Raw genomic sequence first — 22,459 nt, 5'->3', positions numbered from 1 at the left:
CAACTCTGAAGTTTCATTTCATATATTGGCAAGATGGCAAAGGAAAGAAATAGTCAACATTGGAGGGGCTGAAGAAAGACACACAAACAGACTTTTGTTGGAGTTGTGAATTGATCCATCCAATTTGGAATACAATTAGGAATCATGGGAGAAAGAAGTCACAAAACTGTTCCTACTCTTTGACTCACTACTTAGCATGTATCCCCAAGTAGGTCAGAAGGGCCTCATGTACGCCAAAATATGCGTAGCAACACTATGTTGCTTGTAGCAAAAAACTGGAAAGAAAGTAGGTGCTCATTGATTGGGTAACAGTTGGAAAAAATTAGTTCTATAATTGAAATATTTCACTGTAAAAAATGGAAAACAGGAGAGTTACATGAGAAAATTTGAATGAACTAATGGAGAGTCAAAGACAGCAGAACCAGAAAAGATACACAATGACTAAAAATAACGTAAATGAGAAGAACACTAAAACCATTCAACACTGAGTAACTGGCTCTGAAAGAGATGAGAAAATGCTTCTCTGCCCTCAGTATAGAAGAGGGGACTATAGTGTGTCACTTGGCTTTGCTCTGTTGCAAGGGAAAGAGCTCATCTGGACATGAGTAGGGTAGATTGAAACAATTGTAACAGAAAATAAAGGCATCAGGAAAACGATTTTTTAAAAAAATGTCTTTGCCTCACAAAGTTTTCAAGTTTGAATTTCTGTCTCTATAGAACAGTTCACTATCTTTCCCATCCCTAACTCCTTTTCCTTCCCTTCAACTAACCCTCACATAGAACTAAAATAAATTTTTATTATTTCACTGAACAAATGTTTACTATACTGCATTGCTGCTTACAACAGAATTTAATGTTGGCCTCTGAATTTTTTTTTAATATGGGTTATGAGTTCCTTACAGAAAACAGATTACTATGATAAAACATACCTAAGGCCTTTTGAGCAAAGGCATGCTCAAAGTTTCAATTACGCTATTGTTTATTTTTGCAAAACGGTTTTTCTTTGCTACAATGGGAGTCTAATTATGGGTCACAAGAAGTGGTAGATGCAGAAATGACAGTTATGCAAAAATAAAAGTTATCCAGAAATGACAGTTATGCAAAAAAAAGTTACCAATAAAAAACTATTTCTAAATGAAAAAAATTGAAAAAGAAGAGGTTTCTAAAAATATGAAATACTGAAATTTTAAGTCATAAATAATACTTTCTGCTTTATAACTAGCACTGGGATTTCAGTTTAGTCCTCTTAAGAAACATTTTATTTAGCTAGTAATTTCACACTAGCTTCTGCTTTGAACGTACCAAAAAGTTACCCTATATAATCTTAGATAAATAGTACTCAAGACTAAAAAGATTAAGAACCTCTCTAAGAGCATTATTACCAATGTCCTACCGATATACTATGAATTTTTATTAACTGTTACAATGAAGAGCTCAGGAGAAAGGCGAGTTAGTGGGAATTGGCAATGCTATAAAGAATATCAATAAAATATATTTTTAAAGTATATAGTTTATCCTTAAAATATTCAGAGAAATTCCTCTAGGAAACTGATACAACGATAAATGTTTGTTAGAATTTATATTTAATTGTAAAATCAATATTTATCATTGGGATCAACTGTACCAATCAGAAAAAACACTGACTTGTCTAAAAAAACCAAACATTTTTATTATCATATTTTGCTAGTGAGTCCAGTCTCATCACAACAAAATTTGTATTGTACTTTCTGAATAAAGAAGAAAGTTACTCAATGTATGAAATGTAAGGAAAGAGAATAACTGACTGGATTTGAGTAAGCCTTAAAATTTACCATTGCCAGGTTCCTCTCTAGCTAAAAGATCAATGACTTACTTGACTGCAGAAGAGGCTACAATGATCCCCATTAGCACTAGGGAGAGACAACTGATTCCCCTCTAGCTGCCTTCTCCTGCTCCTTTCTGCACTTCAGGTACCATCAACCAGCAGCAATTACTGCATAGTTATCCTTTACAAAGCGCTTTCCTAGCTGCAGTGAGGAAGTACAAAGGAAGACACAGGCACTGTCCCTCAAGGAGCTTATTTAAATTAAAAAAACCATAAACTGACAGCAAATCTCTCTAGGAGTATTAATTTATTAGCAGCAGCATACACGTCCTCCAACATGTCCTGAAGGTCTGTTAAGAGTGGTTGAAAAGAGGCAGCTAGGCAGTGTAGTGGATAGAGCACCAGCACTGGAGTCAGGAGGATCTGGGCTCAAATCCAGCCTTGGACCAGACACTTGACTCTTAATAGCTTGTGATCCTGGGCAAGTCACTTAACCCAGATTGCCTCACCAAAAAAAAAAAACCCAAAAACAAAACAGTGGTTGAAGAAACTGATTATATATGACTAGTAGAATACTGTTGCAATGTAAGAAATTATAAATATAAGGAATTCAGAGAAACCAGGAAAGATAAGACTTGTATGAACTGATATAGGGAGAAGTATGCAGAACTAGGAGAATAACAAATATAACAACTACCATAATATAAAAGAAAACAACACTAAAAAGATATCTGAATTCAGATTAAATGCAATGAACGATCTCTGACCCAGAGAACGAGGATGAAATTAACTTCCCAATGGCAAGAAAGAAATATTGTACATAACAGAGGTAGGTTTTGCTTAAAGGTTTTTCTTTATTACCAAGAAAGGCTGGGAAGAATGTGGTTAAATGCGGAAATAACTGTAGTGTTTTAAAATGGCATCAATAAAATTTTTTAAAAGAGTGGTTGAAATATGCTTATTTAAACATAGTTTATTTAAATTATTAAATTTTTATTTTAATAGTAAATTATTAAAACATAGTTTTGCCAATGCTTTTGCCAAATCTTTAGATTAGAAGACAGCTGTTACTTACAACTGCTTTCCAATGTGAGGGGAAATTATGCTGGGAGAAGAAAAATGAGGGTGAAGTGACAGTCAAAAGTCCCATGGAAATAGAGGCAGCTATGTGGTGCACTGGCCCTGGAATTAAGAGGATCTAAGTTAAAATCTGACCTCATACATTTACTAGCTGTGTGACCCTGGGCAAGTTACTTAACCCCAACTGCCTAAAAAAAAAAGTCCTATAGAAAAATCAATTAAAACAATTAGAGGTATGAAAGTTCAAGGAAAAAAAATTAAATTCAGGAAGAAAATTTGATTACTTATACCTCCCTTCCCAGTGCTCTCCAGCTAAGACCATTAATAACCAACGCAAAATTTAACTCTTACATACTAATTGAAAGCTTAATGGAAAAGGCAGAGTAAGAAAATCCTTGGATGTTGTTCATGTTACCTAGAAGAAGTTAAGCTTGGGAAACATAAAGTATTCATGTGGAAGTTCATTCCCAATGGCCTATTCCTTTAAATACTAATCTGAAAAAAACTCAAGCTTTTTCTGTACCTGATGTGTGTGGAGTAGAGGAGTCTCTCTAGAGGCTCATGTGTGGAGCTGCTGTAGAGAAATGACTTGGGGTTTGTGATGAGCACTACTGGCCACTTGTCAAAAACCAAATCTGCAAAGCTAAAGAGGTCATGGTCAAAAGCAAAGATCCGGTACCTGAAGGCCAAAAGTTAAAAAGGTAATTTAGTTACATGAGATCAATGATAGATATTATTTATCATATTAAAGAAAGATATCACATCTATTCTTTCTAATGTTTTAGCATCAATGAGTATTTTATCAAAGACCTTTTCTGAGTCTAATGATAAGATCATGAGATGAATACTTTGTATGGGATATACTGAAATTACTTTTCCTAATGCTGTCATTTTTAAGTATCACCCACTTATTCATGATTTTTAAAATGAATTTGCTTGCATATTTTGATGTATCCAATTTGCTAATATGTAACAGAATACATCCATTCTCATTTGCAAAATTGGCCCATAATTTTTTATTTACAATGCTGCCTTATTAAACATAATATTTTAAAAATCTAAGTACAGTCTCTTGCTGTTAAATACTTTCTTACTAACTCAGTAGTCAGAGGAATTCTCAGTATCTATATGTGATACAACTGTGCAATTATTTTAAAACTTGTTACTTTGTTACATTACAAATGCTCATTAAAAGCAGCTTAATACAGTAGACAAAAGCTTTTATCAAAAAGCCTTTGAAGTTCAACTACTTCCTCTGACACATACTAGTTGTGTGTTCCTTGGCAAGTAGTTTAACTTCTTAATGCCTCAGACCATTTACTAGGAGTTAAAGTTACAGATGAGACCCAGATGTGATTTGCACAAGTGGAAGAATACAAAGTTGAAACCACAGATTTGAACAAATAAATAAATGTTCATAAAATCTTGTCCCTTTAAAAGCAGAAACCCTGACAAGAACACAGGGAGAAGCACTTTGGCTTAATGAAAAACTTGGCATTACGCCAAAATGTATCTTCTGGTTGAGAAAAGGGACATATTAGAGACAAATTAGTAGGGAGTGATCTAACAGTATTGACACCCACCATCTAGAGCCTTAAGAATTGTATCAAGTCTTAGAATAATTATAACCTTAAGATACTTCCTGTGATGTCATTTCCAGGGTCACCACAGGAATCAAGCTGCTGCCCAGATCTGTAGCCATTTTTCATCTTCTAAACCTTAAAAAATGAGTCCTAGACTAGCTGTATAGCGGAGTAGAGGAAGTTTCAAAACCACCTACTAACAGCTGCTGATGTTGAGAGGCAGTATAGTAGATACCTTTTTTAAAAACTTTGTTCTGTACAATAGAATACTTCTCTTTATAGAGATCAGTTACCTATGGTTTTTAACAGAGCTCTTTTTTATGTTGGCAGAAATGGAGACAAATAGGCAAATTAATTTTTTGCTGGCAGAATGGTCAATCTGTCCAGTCAAAATTTAGAATTTTGCAATAAAACTTACAGAATTGTTCATTTTTTTGACCAAGTGATCCTATTAACGATTTTATACCTTGAAAAAATTGATGACAAGAAAGATATCTGTACAAAAATATTCATAGTAGCACTATCTATAACAGCAAAAGAGTAGAGCTTGTATGCTCAACAATCAGGGAATAGCTAAAAGATCATGGTAATATATTACTATACAGTAGGGAATGACAAATATGAAATGTGGGAAGACTCACTCAAATATTGGTAGACATATAGTGATGCAAAGTGAACACAAGAAAATCAATACACACTATTGCTGAATTGTGTGAATAAAAGCAACTTTAAATAGCAACAATTCTCAGATCAGAAACATTAGACCACGTTGGCATTAATCCCCACCTTTTAGCAAATGGAAAACTACTAAATTGTAAAACTACAAATACTACCATTTTTATATTTTATTTAATGGTTTTTAGGAATTAAAGAGAATTCAAGTGGGGAATATGCATAGGTTTTTTGTGTAATATATCAAAATGATTCATCAATAAACATATTTTTATAGATTTATATCTTCAATTAAAGTAGCTTTATCCTGATATTTTATCACATATATCTAAAGATAAGTAAACTGGGTGATCAAAATTCCATACTCCAAAGTTCTACCCCAACCCAGCAGCCTATTAGAAAGCTGGCATCAAGTTCAGGAAAGAACATAGCAGCCTCTTGCTGGTTTCTATGGTTCTCTCACCTCCTGTTTTCCTTCCAATCTCCTAGCTCTAGTTCCAGAGTGCCCTTCGGATGTCGAGTGTGCAAAACAGGCATCAGTCCACCAAGTAAATGGAGATGGCCACAGAAATATGCTACGGCAGAACTAAATGAAAAAAAAACAAAGAATATTTATAGGCTAGGTAAAATATCATTATCTTGGGATGATCCCACAGAATAATGGAATGAAAAGGTATCAAGCCTAAACTACCAATTTTGGATCTATAAGTTCTGCCTTACCTCATTAATGGCCGTATTCCTGGAGCTGGAGAGATGATAGTAGATGTTGGATAATGTCCAAACCAAATACTATGGTTGCTATGCCTACTCTGCTTAGCCAGTAAATCAAGTGCCCTCATTTGTCTCTGAAATGGGATGGAAATCACATGATCTTTCGTTAGTGCCCAAGCTGAAATATGCCAAATTTACATAAAATTTATATTTTTCTAAGTGTTTTCCTGTATAATCTCTTATGTGGTCCTAACCATAATTCTGTGAATAGCACAGTTACTACAAAAATTTTACAAAGATAGAAATATAAAACTGTGACTTGTCTAAGGTCAAAAAGTAACTCAGTGACCCTGCAGAAAAAAGAATCTAGTTCTCCTGTTTAATCTGCTTCACTAAGCTTCCTAAAAGAAAACCTGTAAGCAGACTTTTAAAATAAAATAACTAGTATTTATAAGACTATCTCCACACTGAGATACGGGGGCAACAGTCTATACATAGTTCTGCTATTCTGCTGATACTTCTAAAATCATTAAAAACTAAAACCCTCATTTAGGTGCCAGAGAAGGTATATATGTGGCTGAAACCTAAATATTTTTTTATACAGCAAATCATCCATTTTCTCTAAGAAATTATTAATATGTAGGTTTTATGGCAAAATTTTACCTAGAGCTATTTAATAACTAATAGCCAAGATCCGACTTCAGTGATTCTCAAATGTGAACACTACACAAATATAGTGCAGTAATAGTTGATAGCTAACTTTGCAACAACAACAAAAAAGCTTTAACTATTTGCTTAGCGTAAAATACAGTCCATAAGTAGAAAGTGGCAATAGATGGGGGTTAAACAGTATGAGAGGGCACTATATACCAGGCACTGCATTATAAACAGCAACTGCTATAACCAGAGTGAAAATTTAAGAACCCATAGATAAGGTCTCATTCACCAGTACAGCTCAAGAAAGTCCGATGTACCCAAGCCAGTTAAAATGAGTAGATTATGAAGAGAACTAAGACTTTTACTATACCTTATTTAGTATTCCATAGAAATTAAAGGGTTTCTTGGGCCCTGGGGTGATGGTAGCATCCACATAGATGAAAGAGTAGTTTCCAAAAGGGGTCTTATGGAGGTAATGCATAGGGCCATGCCTACGTAAGGCAGAGTATCTCCTACAGAAATAAGATAGGGATGTTTTCAGAGCAATCCAAAAAGAACAGAATTTATATTTTCACTCTGAGATCACGCTAGATTTCACTTCCTAATCAAAGGAATAATTTAGCATATAACAGACAAGAAGCAGCTAAAATGAATTCTAAAAATTGTCTGGAGTGACTTTTCACATTCTCTATACAAATATTCCTTTGAAGTAAAATGCCAAGCCCACAAGAGATATGCATCACACATCTTGTGGTTCACAACTATACAGTGCCTATTGTTGTTGTTCAGTCATTTTTCAGTTGTGTCCAACTTTTCATGACCCCATTTGTAGTTTTCTTGGCAGAAGTGGTTTGCCATTTCCTTCTCTAGTTCATTTTACAGATGAGGAAACTGAGGCAAAGAGGGTTAAGTGACTTTCCCAGGCCACACAATTAGGGTCTGAGGCCAGATTTGAACTCGGGAAGAAGAGTCTTCCTGACTCCGGGCCTGGCACATTGGTACACAGTGCAGAGGAAGTCTTATTTACAGTATAATTCTCATACGTACTGGAACACAATGTGGTAGAGATGCAATTGATTATTCCAGCATGCATTCACTTTAATTTTTTTTCTTACTACTATTGAACTTTTCTTTAAAAAGCATCCCATCCCATGATGTACTGAACATCCTATTGATCATAGAGAAGATACAATTCCTGTCCTCTAGAATCTATCATTCTAAAGAGACAAAGTATAGGTAGTAAATATGCTTTACTGAATGTCAAAATTTCAGCAACAAATTCAGTAATTTGGCCAACACTCCTTAAGTATCTACCATGTACATAACCTCTACTGTCCAACACTAACCCCTCAAAGTGGTGTAGTGATAACCCGGGGTTCACAAAGACTATACCAATAGAATGCAAACTTTAAGGCCTAGCAACCGATGAGCTTTCTGGTATCAGAGGACCACTCTAAATAAGTCTGAAATGACTCAAGAGGGTTGGCCACCTGGTGATACATTTTTTCATCCCCAACAACTCATGAAGATCATTTTCTAGAGCATAGAAGGAATGGTAATCTGTAATGGTGAAAAGAATATCCACACTGACAAAATCACAGATCCTTTAAATATCTGAAGAAGCAGGAATATCACTGTGCTAAGTGGTAGGGAAATGAAAGTTTAGATATGATCTGTACCCTCACAGGGCTAATCGTCTAGGGGAGGGATTTGATACAAATAATGATGATAAAAAATACTACATGATAAGTCTATCAGGGAGGGACAAAAATATCAGTGTTATATGAGAGCTACAGAGGAAAAGGTCATTTTGGAGGAAAAGAAGATATCGTAAGCATAAAGAATAATGGGTGGGATGGGGGCGGGGGAGAAGCATGCAGGGAAGGCAGGAAAATGCAGGATGTATAAGGGGAAAAGTCTAATTTGGCTACAGTATCACAGAACATGGAAGTGAAAGTAGTACGAGATAAGACCAGAAAGGGAGGATGATACTAGACTATAGAGGGCTTTGAATGCCAGGCAAAGGAATATGAACTTAATTTGACAGACAACAGACGGCTACTGAGGTCTTTTGAATTGAGGAGCAACATGACCCAGTCATGTTCCCATGATCCATGTCTGATAGAGGTCTCTCCACTGATTGGAGCAAGGAAAGAGTCCTGGTAGGAAGGTTCAATGCCACAGAACAGGTAATTATAACTCTCAGGAGGGCAAATAAAACTGACAGGCCATAGCTTACTCTTGGATATACCTAACATTTGAATAGTCAAGTGTCAGAAAACAATTTGGAATTAATGTGAGAAAAGTGATTAAACCATTCATATCGTTTGACCAAGAGACCCATCCCATAGCTGTGTATATCTTCCAAAGAGGTCAGACAGAAACAAAAATCCTATATATACTAAAATATTTTTAGCGGTACTTTTTGTGATAGAAAAAAAAAAGTTGGAAAGGTCAGTAATCAATTGGGAAATAGCTCAACAAATTGTGATGTATGAATATACTGCATTGTTATTGCACCATAAGCTTAAATGAATATACGTGATTATTTCAATAATACAAAAGAAGAGAATACTAAGCTGAAGACAAATTCTGTGTAACTTGAATGACAAGTCTTGGTCTCAGAGAAGAACTAAGAGAATGCACCTCCTTTCTTTCCATGGGGAGAGGGACAAAGGCTCAAAGAGATGCTTTCAGTACAAAATATTGCCTATAGTGCCAGACGGTTGTTATGCCTTCCGATTTTTGCTTAATCTTTTTTCTTTGTTTCAAGGTAAGATGGGTAGAGTGGGGTGGAATAGGAATGTCTCAAGAATGACTTTAATGTAAAAACAAAAAACATGAGTAACACCTTTAAAAATTAAAATGAAATTAAATGTGTTAACTTCCAAGTTATTAGACAGATTAAATGGTATATGTCTTTCAATAACTAATTTCTATGTTTTCAGTTTGCATATAAAGATTCCTATGTGTAAGAGGTGTTTGGGTGTTTGTGTGTGTGTCTGTGTATATATTTTTTATTTTGTTTTTGACTTCTTCCTTCAGTTTAGGTAGGTGTTTTCATCTTGGGATCTATGGTGTCGGTGCTTTTTAAAAATCTTTTGACATCTGTATTTCAGCATAATGGGTTTCCTTGGCAATCCTATGTATTTCCTATGTTTATGCATTAAATACATTATTCCAAGAATGGGTCCATAGGCTTCACCAGAATTCCAAAGGCATCTCTAACACAAAAAAGATTAAGAACCCTTACTCTATGGTGTTTTATTCAGTAAACCTTTTTTTGTTTGTCAAATAATAAAAATTATCATTCCTCTTTCTTTTGTAAATGGAAATTCCAAACAAGAGACCTTCCATTAAAAAAGGTTCTATGAAAAGGTGGTAATAATTGCTCATATTTATGTGGTGATTTTCAGTTTATAAAGCATTTTCCTTACATCAACCTCAATGAAAGGTCACTGAAGTATTAAAATGGCCATTTTATATATGAAGAGACTGAGTTTTAGAAAAATGAAGTAATTTGCCTGAAGTCACAGAATTAGAAAGTGGCAAAAATGGGATTCCTGCTCAAGTCTTCAAAAACTCTGGGAAATAGTTTACTCAACAACAAATAAGAAAAATGACAAAGAAATTTCTAAAACTTGAAATTAACAGCCTTTCCCACAGCTATCTTTAAGCCATAGGACCTATGAAATATGTCTCAAAGTAAATATTTACTTGAGAAATTGTCAGTAATGTTAGAAAACTAGTGTATTTTTGAAGTAAAGTATAATTTAAACAAAGGCAGCATATTCTACTGTCTTTCCTCTCTAATACGTTTTAGATCTCTCCTTTAGGATTTTTTCTCCATTTCTGTCTTCATTAAAATTTTTTATTATTTATTGTATTTTCATTGTTATTCCTAAGAATTTCATGATCGCTTATTTACTGTCCTTATACATCTTCAGACATGTTAAGACAGAATCTGAAACCAGAGATTAAAATATAGCATTAGTATGCCTATAAATATTATTGATATTAGCATAGCATGTACTCTAAACAAGAAAACTGCACTTGTAAGATTAGAACTTTCAGATGTGCATGTATTTTTACAATATCTCTCTGTGTGTGAATATATGTGGGTCTATCTATCTATCTATCTATAAATACACATAAAGACAGAGATATTTTGATGTAATGCAGAAAATAAATCATTGATGCACTGGAGGATGGAAAATTAAATTCTCAATTTTTAAAAACATAAAGGCAAGAAATCCTGGTAGCGCTCTTTGATTTTATATTTTCCTTTAACCTCAATATCCAGTTAGTCCTATCATACCACTCAAAATGACTCTTTGTTCCATTCCTGCTTCCATTACCCTCACTCAGGTCCTCATCAAATCATGCCTAAATGATCACTGTAACCTTCTAACCAGTTTCTCTGCCTCCAATCTCTCTTCAGTACATTGCTGTCAGGTAAATCTTTGTAAAACACCATTTTTGTTATGCTATTCTCCTGGTCAGAACATGCAAGGTTTATTATTGCCTGTAATACTAAAGCCAAACTCCTCTGCTGAGTCACTCAACATCATCTATAATCTGACTCCACTCTAATATTATTTCCTATTATTGAACAGGAGCCTTCTAGATTTGCCTCAGTTTCCTCAACAGTAAAATGGGGACAATAATAGCGCCTACCTCACAGGATTGTTGTGAGGATCAAACGATATAAAACTTGTAAAGTGCTGTGCCTGCCACATAGTAGGTGCTATGTATATTGAATATATGAATATTTGAACATATATATAAATATTAGTTTATATTCTTCTTATTATTATTATTATTAGAAATGGACACTAATATACAGTTGGTAGAGCTCTAAACTGTCCAACTACTCTAGAAATCAAACTAGAATTATGTGAGAAAAGCGACTAACCCTTCATACCTAGCAACTTTTCTACTGAGCACATACCCAAGGATATGTAGCAGAAAGGTCTTATACATAACAAAATATGCAACAAAATATTTACAGCAGTACTTTTTGTGGTAGTAAAAAAGCTGGAAATAAAATGAGTGAGCATCAACTAGACAACGGCTGGACAAATTGTGGCATATGAATATGACGAAATGTTATTTCACTAGTAATTAAATTAATAAGGAAGTCAGAGAAACAAGGGTATATATGATGCAAGGGGAAGAAAACAACCCAAAGAACAATAAACACAATGACGATAATTATACAAATACTAACAACACTAAAACACAATCACACAAATGAATTTTAATGAACAATCTAGGTCCTAGAAAACTGATAAGGAATTTCACCTTATTTCTCTCAATACAGGGGTGGGGACTATGGACATATATTATAGTATACAATACTAGAGGTGATTTCTGGGGCTAGTGACTTTGGGGTTTTTTGTTTGTTTATTTGTTTTTTGTTAAAAGGAAGAATTCAATGTAAAGGAAAGAAGTTTAAGGGGATATGACTAGTAGAAAAACAAAGGTAACAATAAAACTTTTTAAAAAATGAATACAGGAAGCTTTTGTCTTAGTAAAGACAATCTCCTTATCACTCTCCATATGGTCATCTGTGCTTCTGGGTCTTCATTCATGCTTTCCCTCTTTCTCTAATGCCTTTCCCTATCCTCTTCAAATCATAACCATTCATCAAGGTCCAGATCAAACTCCTTGAAAAGTTTCCTCCTTAATGATCCCTTAAGATCCCTTTTATCATTTCCTAAAGCATTTATAGCTTGTAAGACATAATTTAGTACTAGATCATATTCTTTCTTACGTTGTTTTTTGATGTTTTCTTAAGCATGTTTTATTTCCTCAATTGGACTAGAAGCTCCTTGAGGACAGAGATCATGTCTTATACTATTCTTGTATCCCTCACAGGGATCACCCCAATGTTGAGCACAAAAGCGAAAATTAGTAAATACTTATTGTTTTAGTTAATAGGTGCAGGGTAATACTACTGTCACTGTGAAATGTATTAAAAGATGAATCCCTAATCCAGGAAAAGAAAGAAATAACTGGCTAAAGAAATGTTGCTGAAAGGCAATGGCGAAAAAAGACTTTAAGGTGTACTACAGTAAACAGGTAGAGTAAGCATAACATTATGAGAATTTTTTTTAAATGCACACAACTAAACAGAAATCCTCTGTTCTCTGCTTTCCTTATAGTCACAAAAGAGGTAACTCTCTTCACTTAATAATACAAAAGCCTCTATATCTGGATATAAAAAGAACATTTGCCAATCAGTGCTTCCCCCTTCATACTTTGTATCCCCAGTGCCTGACACAACACCTGGAACAAAACAGGCACTCAACAAATGCTTGTTGATTGATTGATATTCTCTCCAAATTGACTTTACTCTCCCCAAATCACTGTCCACACACAGTGACAAATCTATCTCCAGTTCATTTCAGTACCTGTAATAATTCTGGCTACTCTCCAGACTTGGAATGTTGAATGCATCTATAGGGGGGGAAAAAAATCAAAACAAACAAAAAACTCACACAACGGTTAATGATCAGATAAAAATTATTATTATATCTCTATAAGCACTTTATACAATAGAATGCCAGTCACTCAACTAGGAAATTAATGAAAAAGATGGTATTTTGTTACCAGGTAACAAAAGACCTGAAAAACTCTGAACTGAATACAGGTAATATGAAAATTTTATTAACAAATAAAAGGGCATATAATTGACTGAGGAATGATGAAAGCTAATATGGACCTAAAAAAAGTTTAGGGTTTGTTTTTAGCGGGGGAGGGTAATTCAGTTTTTTTTTACTTGTGACAAGGAATAGGTTTTATTTACTACATTTATGCAATCACATACTTAGGGTAAATACAGTTTTTCTGAACTGCAGATCATGTATATCTACAATAAATGCTTCCTTTGTATAAAGTACTCTACCAGGCAATGGAGGATTAGGGACCTATCCTCTCCCTATCTGACCCATAAAGAAACTCTAGGAGTTAGATGTGTTAGAATGGGTTAGAATAGATTACAGATCCTTTGTATATTCATCTGGGGATGTTGTGATTTCAAAGAAACTAGATGCTTGGTTTCCTTGCCAAAACTATTGCTCACTTTTGTCCTCTGGGAATCTATTAAATCTTCATTAACCTTGAGAACAGGCTGAAAATCCAATTGAGGCCAACAATGAAATTAAGCTAATAAGTCTCAGGATCACTTTTAACAACCCTCCTGCCAAATGAAGGAACAGTCTTCAAAACCTCTTGAGAGAAACAAACTCAGCCCTCTTAACTAGTGTGAAGGGTTCACAAGACCTAGAAGAAATTCCATAATTTCATTCTAGCAAACACTCTTTAGCATTGAGTGTTTTCACAGCTATCAAAAGTTATTTCCTATCTGAAAAAAAAAGGAGATGAAGCACAAAATTTTCATAAACTCATTCCCAGGGGAAAGGCCCTTGGGTCTGAAAACACCTAGGAGATGTATAAATCTGAGAAGAAAAAAGGTATAGTATAATATTTATTTTTATCACCTTAGCATGTAAACTATGAGAAAAAGGGCAATGACCTTTTTTTTTGTTTGTCACAAATTCACTATAGGATTTACACAAGAAAACAGATGAGATATAGTTCCAGTCCTCAAGAAGTTTATGATCTAAGGAGGAAATATATTGAGTACATAGGGATACAGGATTATAGATTTAGAGCTGGAAAGGTCCTTTGAAGCCAACAATTCAGCCTAACTACAGGTATGCTCATATCTATGTTTACGTTATTGTAATTCCAAAGGACAACTCAAATTATTTAATTGTACTAGAATCTGTTTTATTGAATATTATTTGCAGTAAATGACTCAGTTTTTGGCCTGAAAATGTTTGTTACATAGATTTATTATTTACTGCAAAAGAATCTCATGGATACCACCCATAAAAATCAGAAAAAGGCAGAAATTGACTTTATCCTCAGAGAATTACAGCTTAGGTATATTTGAACTAAACTTTGACAGCTTCTTTATAAAATGATTTATATGTAGAATATTATATCATCAAACAGACAATTATGCATTTCATGTAATAAGATAATCTCAGGATTGACTCCCAAAACTGTTAGAACTGCAAGGACCCTCAGAAATCAACCAGTCTAACCCCTTCATTTTAGAGATTTTGAGTAACCTGATACTTAGCCTTTCCCAAATTCATATACCTACTAAGTGAAAGGGCTGGAACTTCACCTCATTCTTTTGATTCCAAGCATGGGCTAGGATGCCTCTCTGATATAAAGGATAATTCTTATGGATATACACTCATTAACAATGAATAGAATAATAATTTAGACTAAAATACATACCTCAATTGGCCAATTAAGACAAATAATCTTTAAAAAGGGCACAAGTATTTTTAGGGAGGTTTATATACAAATATCTTAATTTGCCATGAATGGCCATGTATAAGAATAGTCACTAAAATAATTTCATCCCATATAATAATTTTAAAGCAACTACATTTTCACTTGGTATTAAGATTATCATGCCCCTTAGGGGATAACAATGTCATATAAGGTTTTTTACTACACATTCTGTTGTGTCTCACACAACCAGATTTGAACTTCAGCATTCAAATCTGTGTAAGAATGACCAATTTTGTAACTTAGTTCAGTTGTATTAGAGCTGGAAAACACAAACTCCAGGAGAAATGTTAGCTTCAATGACACCCAAGGGTTGGCTCCCTCTTACCATGATTTCCTCTGATATCTAGCCACTTGGTTTTTTCCATGACCCTAGTTCTCTTCAAGACAGCATGATAAGTTTGCCATTCCACTTCAAATTGCTTGGAACCCCAATGATCACTTCTTAAGCTATCTGTGAGGTCACCTGTAAGTATACAAAAAAGTCATTGATCATCCTAAAATAAATTCTAGAGGGTCAGGCAATTGTATAATTGTATAATAAACAGGATTGAGGTACCCAACACCTACCTGACTAGGAGACCACCTGCATTCAAAGCTACAGACTAAAACAGGCAAAAATTTTTAGCATAGGTTCTATTTATAAAGTCATAAATTATCTGTTTTAGGTAGATAGGAACAGAAATAATAACTGGACCTTCAACTACAGTGGTATAAGGAACTCCTGAATGAGGAAACTCCCTCTACCAATGTAGACTGGCACTTTATCTGCAACATTTAGTCTTATGTTTGTAGTTGTTTGTAGTTGTTGAGTTGTTTCAGAAGTGTCTGACTCTCCATGACCCCATCTGGGCTTTTCTTGGCAAAGATATTGTAGTGGTTTTCCGTTTCTTTCTCCAGCTCATTTTACAGATAAGGAAACTGAAGCAAACAGAGTTAAGTGACTTGCCCAGGGTCACACAGCTAGTAAGTATCTGAGGCTGCATTTGAACTCAGGTCTTCCTGACTTTAGGGCTGGTGCTCTGAGAAGTTAAATGACTTGCCTAGGGTCAGTATGTATCAGAGCACAACTTGAGCCAAGGTCTTCCTGGCTCCCAATCCAGCATCCACTGTGGATACCTTACATAACTTCTAGTTCAGGAAAACCCCAACCATCTTCTTCCACAGCCTTGCCAACCATTTTACAGGGACCATAACCTAGAACAGAGGTTCATAACCTTTTCTGTGTCATGAATTGCTTTGGCAATCTGGTGAAACCTAGGGACTCCCTTCTTAGGATAATGTTTTTAAATGCATAAAATACATAGGATTACAAAAGAAACCAGTTATACTGAAATGCAACTATTAAAATATTTTTAAAGAAAAAGTTCACACAACCAGCTGAAGAAGATCATAGAGAATTTTCTACCCTGGAATCCCCCTGTCCTGACTGATGACTGCCTCAGTTTAACAGGGGTGGGGAATCTGAGGCCTCCAGGCCACATGTGGCCCTCTAAGTCTTCAAGTGCAGCCCTGTGAATCCAAACTTCACAGAACAAATCCCCTCAATAAAAGGATTTGTTCTGTAAAACTTGGCCTCAATCAAAAGGCTGCACTCAAGAAGGCCACATGTGGCCTAGAGGCTGCAGGTTCCCCACCTCTGTACCTCTGTTTCATCTATCCTTGCTTTCCCCACTCCCACTCCACTCCTTTCCACTTCCAGAGTCAAGAACCATGATCAAATGTTACTGTTCCTGAATGGGGTGTGCTAACCTGTTTACCTATGATCTCAGTAACTTATTCCTCCCTATCTCTACCATTAGAAAGTAAGCTCTTTAAGGGTAGAGACTGTCTTTGCTTTTGTATTTGTATAGCCAACACAATACAATGCACTTTTTAAATCATTAAAATAATAACTAACATTTATATAACAGTTGGCAAAACATTTAATCCTCATTTAATGGGAGGTAGGCACTATTATTATTCCCATTTTATAGACAGAGAAACTGAGGCAGACAGATGTTAAATGACTTGCCAGGGCCACAGTATGTGTGAGACAGAATTTGAACTCAGGTCTTCCTGACTCCAATCCACTATTCCACCTAACAGCTACTGAGCTGTGAAATAACCTCTTCAAAGAGGACGGCACAAATTTCATTACAAGGTTCTAATAGAAAAAAAAATTATTAAGAAGACTAGCTGAAAATTTGTTTTGCTTGATGATACCTATTTGTACTTTTTTTCCCTCTTGCCTTTTCAATGAATGAAGGAGTGGGAGGTGGAAGGATAAGAATTCAAAACTGAAAATAAAATAAAACTGAACTTTAAAAAATCATAAAAGTGATCTAGGCAAGTATCAGATATACCCATCAAAGGTTCCACCTTAGGGGATATTAGTCAGGTTTCCTAAGGGTACTCTGTCAGCACCAGGGAGAGATGACAGAAAGATCGACCTTCAAATGACTATGCCAATAAAGAGTTTAGAGTATATTATTTGAGTCAGTCACTCAACCAGCTTTTTTTTCCCCACTAGCATTTATTAAGTACCTACTGTGTACCAGGCATAGTGCTAATAGATCAACTATTAAGTAATTGAGCCAGAATCACAGAAACTAAGGGATCAGGCAACAAGTCTTGAATCAGACATTTCAATCTTCAATAGTTCACAATTTAGAAAGAAGACTGTAGACTAGTAGAGTTAGTCCCCACAAAAAGCTCTCTTGCTCTATACTCAGTTCATTTATTCAACAAATATTCATTAATATTTGTCACAGTTACTATGTGCAGAGAACTTCACTAAGGAAAATACAACATTTGGATAGAATATAATCCCTGTCTCACAGAGTTTACCATGTAATGGGGATATGACAAGACATAAACACAGAAAATGCATAGTACCTATTAAAATAAAGGTAATTCCACCTCCTTTCTCTTAGATTCAGAATCAAAAATTCAGAAACCAAAAACAACAGAAATGTACACTCTAGACTCAAGTGTCTACATGTCTATTGTGTTTGTTACTTTGTTATAGCATCTGTGAGGTGACCTGTATGTATACAAAAAAGTCCTATCTCATTTTAAAATAAATTCCAGAGGGTCAGGCAAATACCAGGCTTACCATGAGGAGGTCGGTTGCATTTTGTCTTTCTCCCTTATAACTTCGTTATAATATGGATATTTTCTTATCATAAAGGTATGATATATGTGTGTGTGTATTATGATACAGAGATTTAAAATTTCCCAAGTGAAACACTGTAAATACAATATACTTTAGGTTCCTTAAATTTTGTTAGTGTGGCTGTTCCCTCTAATAGATAGTATGCATTATTTGTGTTTATCATAACCCTAGATAGTTTTTTTAAACCATTCCTATTTTTTGAGTTCCAAATTCTTTCCCTCCTTCACCCATTGAGAAGGCACGCAATATGAGACCCATTTTACAGATGAAGTCCTGCAAAACATTTTTCCATATTAGCGCCCTCTACACTTTAATTAGAGGAGTGGTCTTAACTAAGATAATGATTAGGATGAGGACGAGGAAGATGAGGAGGAGGAGGATAATGATGGTGATGATGATATCATCTATCACCCCACACCAACCTTCCCAGAACTGTCCAAACTCAGCTAACACCTGTCCTTGGACAACATGCTTTTCATCACCAGCTGTATTCAATGTCGATATATCTCAGCAGGACCTAGCAGAGCTTATCTATGACAGGCTGGTGGGCCCCCGGAGGACCCAGCATTGCCAAAGGCAGAGCAGCACAGCATTCCAGGCCCGGACGGCAAGGAACCACCGCTTACCCGTGGCTAAGACGACAGCAGGCTGGATGACATCGACGGTTTCCGAACAAAACTTCTCCAAGTCTGTGCCTCGGCCTGGATCATAGAACTTGCTGATGTGGAGGTCCGAGATCTGCAAAGCAGTGGTTGACATGAAACAGGGGCCCGTTGGGGAGGGGAAGCACGTCGGGCCGAGCGGCTGAGCGAGCATGGGGATGGCAAGGCCTCCCCTGGGCTAAGTCCCCACACGGGGGCTCCCTTCCCGGCCGGCGCTCCTCCCGCTGCCCGCGCTCCTCACCTGCAGGCCCCAGAAGATGTTGGTGGCCTCGGCCCCGGGCGCCGGGAAGGGTCTCTGGGAGGCTTGGGGTCGTACGGGCCATGGCGAGGACATGCCCACCAGGCCATAATGGTCGAGCAGCACGGCTGCCAGGGTCGCGGCCGCCAGCCCGGCCACCACTTTGAGCGCCAAGCCCACGGACATCCAGCCTCCGCTCAGCTCGGGCCGGCTGACAGACAGCCCGCGGTCCCCGGGAGCCGCTCTGCCGCGCACTTCCGGGGACTCTATGATCCGCCTGGGCTGGAGCCCGGCTGAAGGCCGAAGCGCCGCCCGTCCGCCAACCGCTCCGGCCGCCCTGACCTTGGGCGCTTTGTCGGGCTCGTAGGAAAAAAACTCTGTGATCTTGGTCTTGACCTTTTTACGAATCAGGAGGCAGGGGTGTGACTTGTCCAGGTCACACAGACAGGAGCATAGATCTAGTGCTGGAGGGAACCTCAAAGACGATCTAGAACATCTGCAAATAAGGAGATTGAACTCCAAAGAAGTGACTTGTCTAGGTCATACAAATTACTGGCAAAGGAAACAGGAATGACAGAAACATAGATCTAGAGCAGGAAGGACCCTCAGAGGCAACATAGTCCATTATACACATAAGGAAACTGAGGGAGGTCACAGATCGAGACCTAGACCTAGATCTGGAGAGAACTTCAGAGACCATCTAGGCCATTGGCAGCTAAGGAAATTGAGGGGAATAAGGTGCCTTACCAGAGGTCACACAGATAGTTGGCATAGGCAACAGGGCATTACAGGATCCTAGATTTAGAGCTAGAAGGGATCTCTAAAACTAAGTAGTTCAACATCATTTTACAGATGAAGAAACTGGCATAGGGAGGGTAAGCCATTTGCCCAAGACCATATACATAGAGATGTGAACCTGGGTTCTTTCCAGTAGGTCCCAGTGGAGCAAATCACTGCCCAGTTTTTCCCTCCTAAACCAAGACTGCTGAACATTTGTGAAGCTCCAGCAGCCAGCAACTTTGGATCTGACACCGGCCCCCAAATAAAAAAAGTACAATCCCCCAAACTCATTTTTCCAAGTACAATTTCCTTAAGTGTTGTAAATGTCATAGTCATAGATGTAGAGCTGGAATGACTGTAGAGGTCATCCAGTTCAACCCCCTCATTTTTTGTTGTTCAGTCCTGTCCTCGCCGTGGAGGCACCTGATGTGAGTTCCTCATCTCTAAAAATGAGCTGGAGAAGGAAATGGCTAACCACTCTAGTATCTCTGCCAAGAAAACCCCCAATGGGGTACACATCAGGTGTACTTGATTTCATTCATTTTAGCAAGAACATTGATAAGTTGTAGAGTTTAAAGGATGACATCCAAGATGTGAAGGGCCCAGATTTCATGCCATATGAGGATCAGTAGAGTGAGCTGGGAATGTTTAGCTTGGAGAAGACTTAGTAGGGGCATGACAGTTTGAAGGGTTTTCACCTAGGAGAGGAAATAGAGTGGTTCTGCTTGGCTTCAGAGAGAGCTAAGAGAGGCAAATTTAGGTTTGATTTAAACATCCTAACAATTAGGACTATATAAAAGTAGAATTAGTTGCCTCCAGAGGTAGTGGGTTCTTCATCAAAAGTCTTCAACCAAGGCTAGATGATCACTTGAAAGTATATTGTGGAGTCAATTCTTTTTCAGATATGGATTGGAAAAGGTTCTTTCCAACTCTAAAATCCTGTAATTCTGTGGCGATACTCAGATAGTGAGATCAAAGGACATCAGAATCATTACTGCAAAGTCTTTCTGCCTATCTATCTATCTACCTACCCACCTATTAAAACTGTTAACACATAATAGCCTACTGCTATTTCTCAAAGCCACTCTGACCACATGAACTCTGACTAGCAGTTCAGGTTTGCCAGAGCAAGGTTATTGATCCCCTTAGAGTCCTAGGGATAAGGGATTGGGTTTTTTCTCTAGTAATATCATTCTCGTTTCCACCCAGTGTGTTGCCTTCAGTATGATCTCTAGTTGCCATCTCTCTAATATCAATTGCTAGTCAAAAATTTCCCATTGTTATTTAACTAGTAATTATTCTAAATTTAACACCAAAAAGAGTATTTTCATATATATGTATATATATGTACCTATAAATCTGAACAAAAAAGAGGATGAATATCCATTTGTTACTTCTTGCTTTAAAAAAAAAAGTATTTGATAAATTCCACATGTTGTTTCCAAAACTATCTGGGTCTGTGCTTCCTTCGGAACTTTCTGTACTTTTATTAAAATGTTTCAATGGTTCTCTTTTTAAATTGACTATTGTCAACCCTCCTTCTCCTCCTATCCCCCCAGTTGAAAAACAGAGCAAAGGGAGGAAACGCTTTATAACAAATAAATATAATTATTTACAAGGAATCCACACACTAGCCATATCCAAAAATGTATGTCTTTTTCCATACCTTAAAGGAGTTTATTGGATAGATGAAATGGATAACATGCTTCCTCATATGTCCTCTAGAGACATAGTTGGTCACTGCATTGATCAGAGTTCTTAAGTCTTTCAAAGCTATTTTTTCCCCTTTTTAATGTTGTTTTCCTTATGTAAATTGTTCTCCTGGTTCTGCTTACTTCACTCTCGTAGTTCACATTACCCAGGATTCTCTATAACCATATTTTTATTAATTTCTTACAATGCAATATTCTATTACATTCATATACCACAATTTCTTCAGCCATTTCTGTATTGAAAAGCACTCCCGTAGATTCTAGTTCTAGCTTTTATTTTTTTTCCCTTTTAATCCTGCCCTGGCCCACCAGGATTAGGAAGTTTGTTTTTCTTGAAGCTATTCCCTGTCTGTTATTAGCCTCCCTCTTATTCCCTCTTCACCATACTCTGTGTGTATGTGTGTGTTTAATTCTTTTTTGACCATTTTAGATGAATGATGTTCATTTCTCCTACCCCTTCTTCTAATGTTTGCAAACTCTTCTCCTTAGGAAGAGTATTCTTCTTAAGAATATGAGAAATTCTCCCTCATTATGAAAAATAACATGTTCCACTCTCTTGCTCCTCCATTCTACACTAGCATATTTGTATTGTTCTCCCTTCTGTTTTTCCTCTTCATACCCTTAAAACTGGACCAGTCTTTTCCCCATAATAGAGTAATAATAATAGCTAGCATTAATATAGCACTTTAAGGTTTGCAAAGCACTTAACATATATTATCTTCTTTGATACTCACAATGATCCTGTGAGGTGAGTGCTATTATTCTACTCATTTTACAGATTAGGAAACTAAGACTGACAGGTTAAATTTTATGGCCAGGGTCACCTTTTTTTTTTTTTCAAATGTTTGTTGTAATCTAATAAAATTCAATCCAAGAACACAATTCTAGAAAATAGCCTTTGGAACATGTTTAATACATTTTCCATATATGTGTAGTTTTATACAGAAGCATTTCAATAATCTTAGTGTGTAAAAATTGGGAAACTATCACGTATATTGGAAAGAGAATTTCATTGGGCATCAGAAAG

At 36.4% G+C, this 22,459-nt stretch overlaps 1 protein-coding gene across 4 annotated transcripts in view; it reads right to left on the bottom strand.

The window, feature by feature from the left end:
• Positions 1 to 19,889, bottom strand: part of TMEM62 (transmembrane protein 62) — a 44,601-nt gene extending 24,712 nt beyond the window's left edge. Inside the window, exons 1-8 of one of the 4 annotated variants that reach the window (XM_021009250.2) lie at positions 18,944 to 19,755; positions 18,667 to 18,778; positions 15,212 to 15,349; positions 12,924 to 12,969; positions 6,878 to 7,019; positions 5,860 to 5,984; positions 5,603 to 5,725; positions 3,408 to 3,563 (exon numbers count right to left, since the gene is read on the bottom strand). In XM_021009250.2, coding sequence (XP_020864909.1) covers positions 3,408 to 3,563; positions 5,603 to 5,725; positions 5,860 to 5,984; positions 6,878 to 7,019; positions 12,924 to 12,969; positions 15,212 to 15,349; positions 18,667 to 18,778; positions 18,944 to 19,126 — 1,025 coding nt within the window. In that variant the 5' untranslated portion in view covers positions 19,127 to 19,755. Of the gene's footprint in view, positions 1 to 3,407; positions 3,564 to 5,602; positions 5,726 to 5,859; positions 5,985 to 6,877; positions 7,020 to 12,923; positions 12,970 to 15,211; positions 15,350 to 18,666; positions 18,779 to 18,943 lie in introns of those variants that run through there. The other 3 variants (XM_021009251.2, XM_021009252.2, XM_021009253.1) reach the window with 3 other exon arrangements.
• Between the last annotated feature and the right edge of the window lie 2,570 nt (positions 19,890 to 22,459).

The sequence above is a fragment of the Phascolarctos cinereus genome, unplaced genomic scaffold (genome assembly GCF_003287225.1).
Source record: "Phascolarctos cinereus isolate Bilbo 61053 unplaced genomic scaffold, phaCin_HiC Scaffold_3;HRSCAF=262, whole genome shotgun sequence".
NCBI lineage: Eukaryota > Metazoa > Chordata > Mammalia > Diprotodontia > Phascolarctidae > Phascolarctos > Phascolarctos cinereus.
Note: the sequence above shows the minus strand (reverse complement) of the source record. Positions and strands in the feature narration are given on the sequence as shown.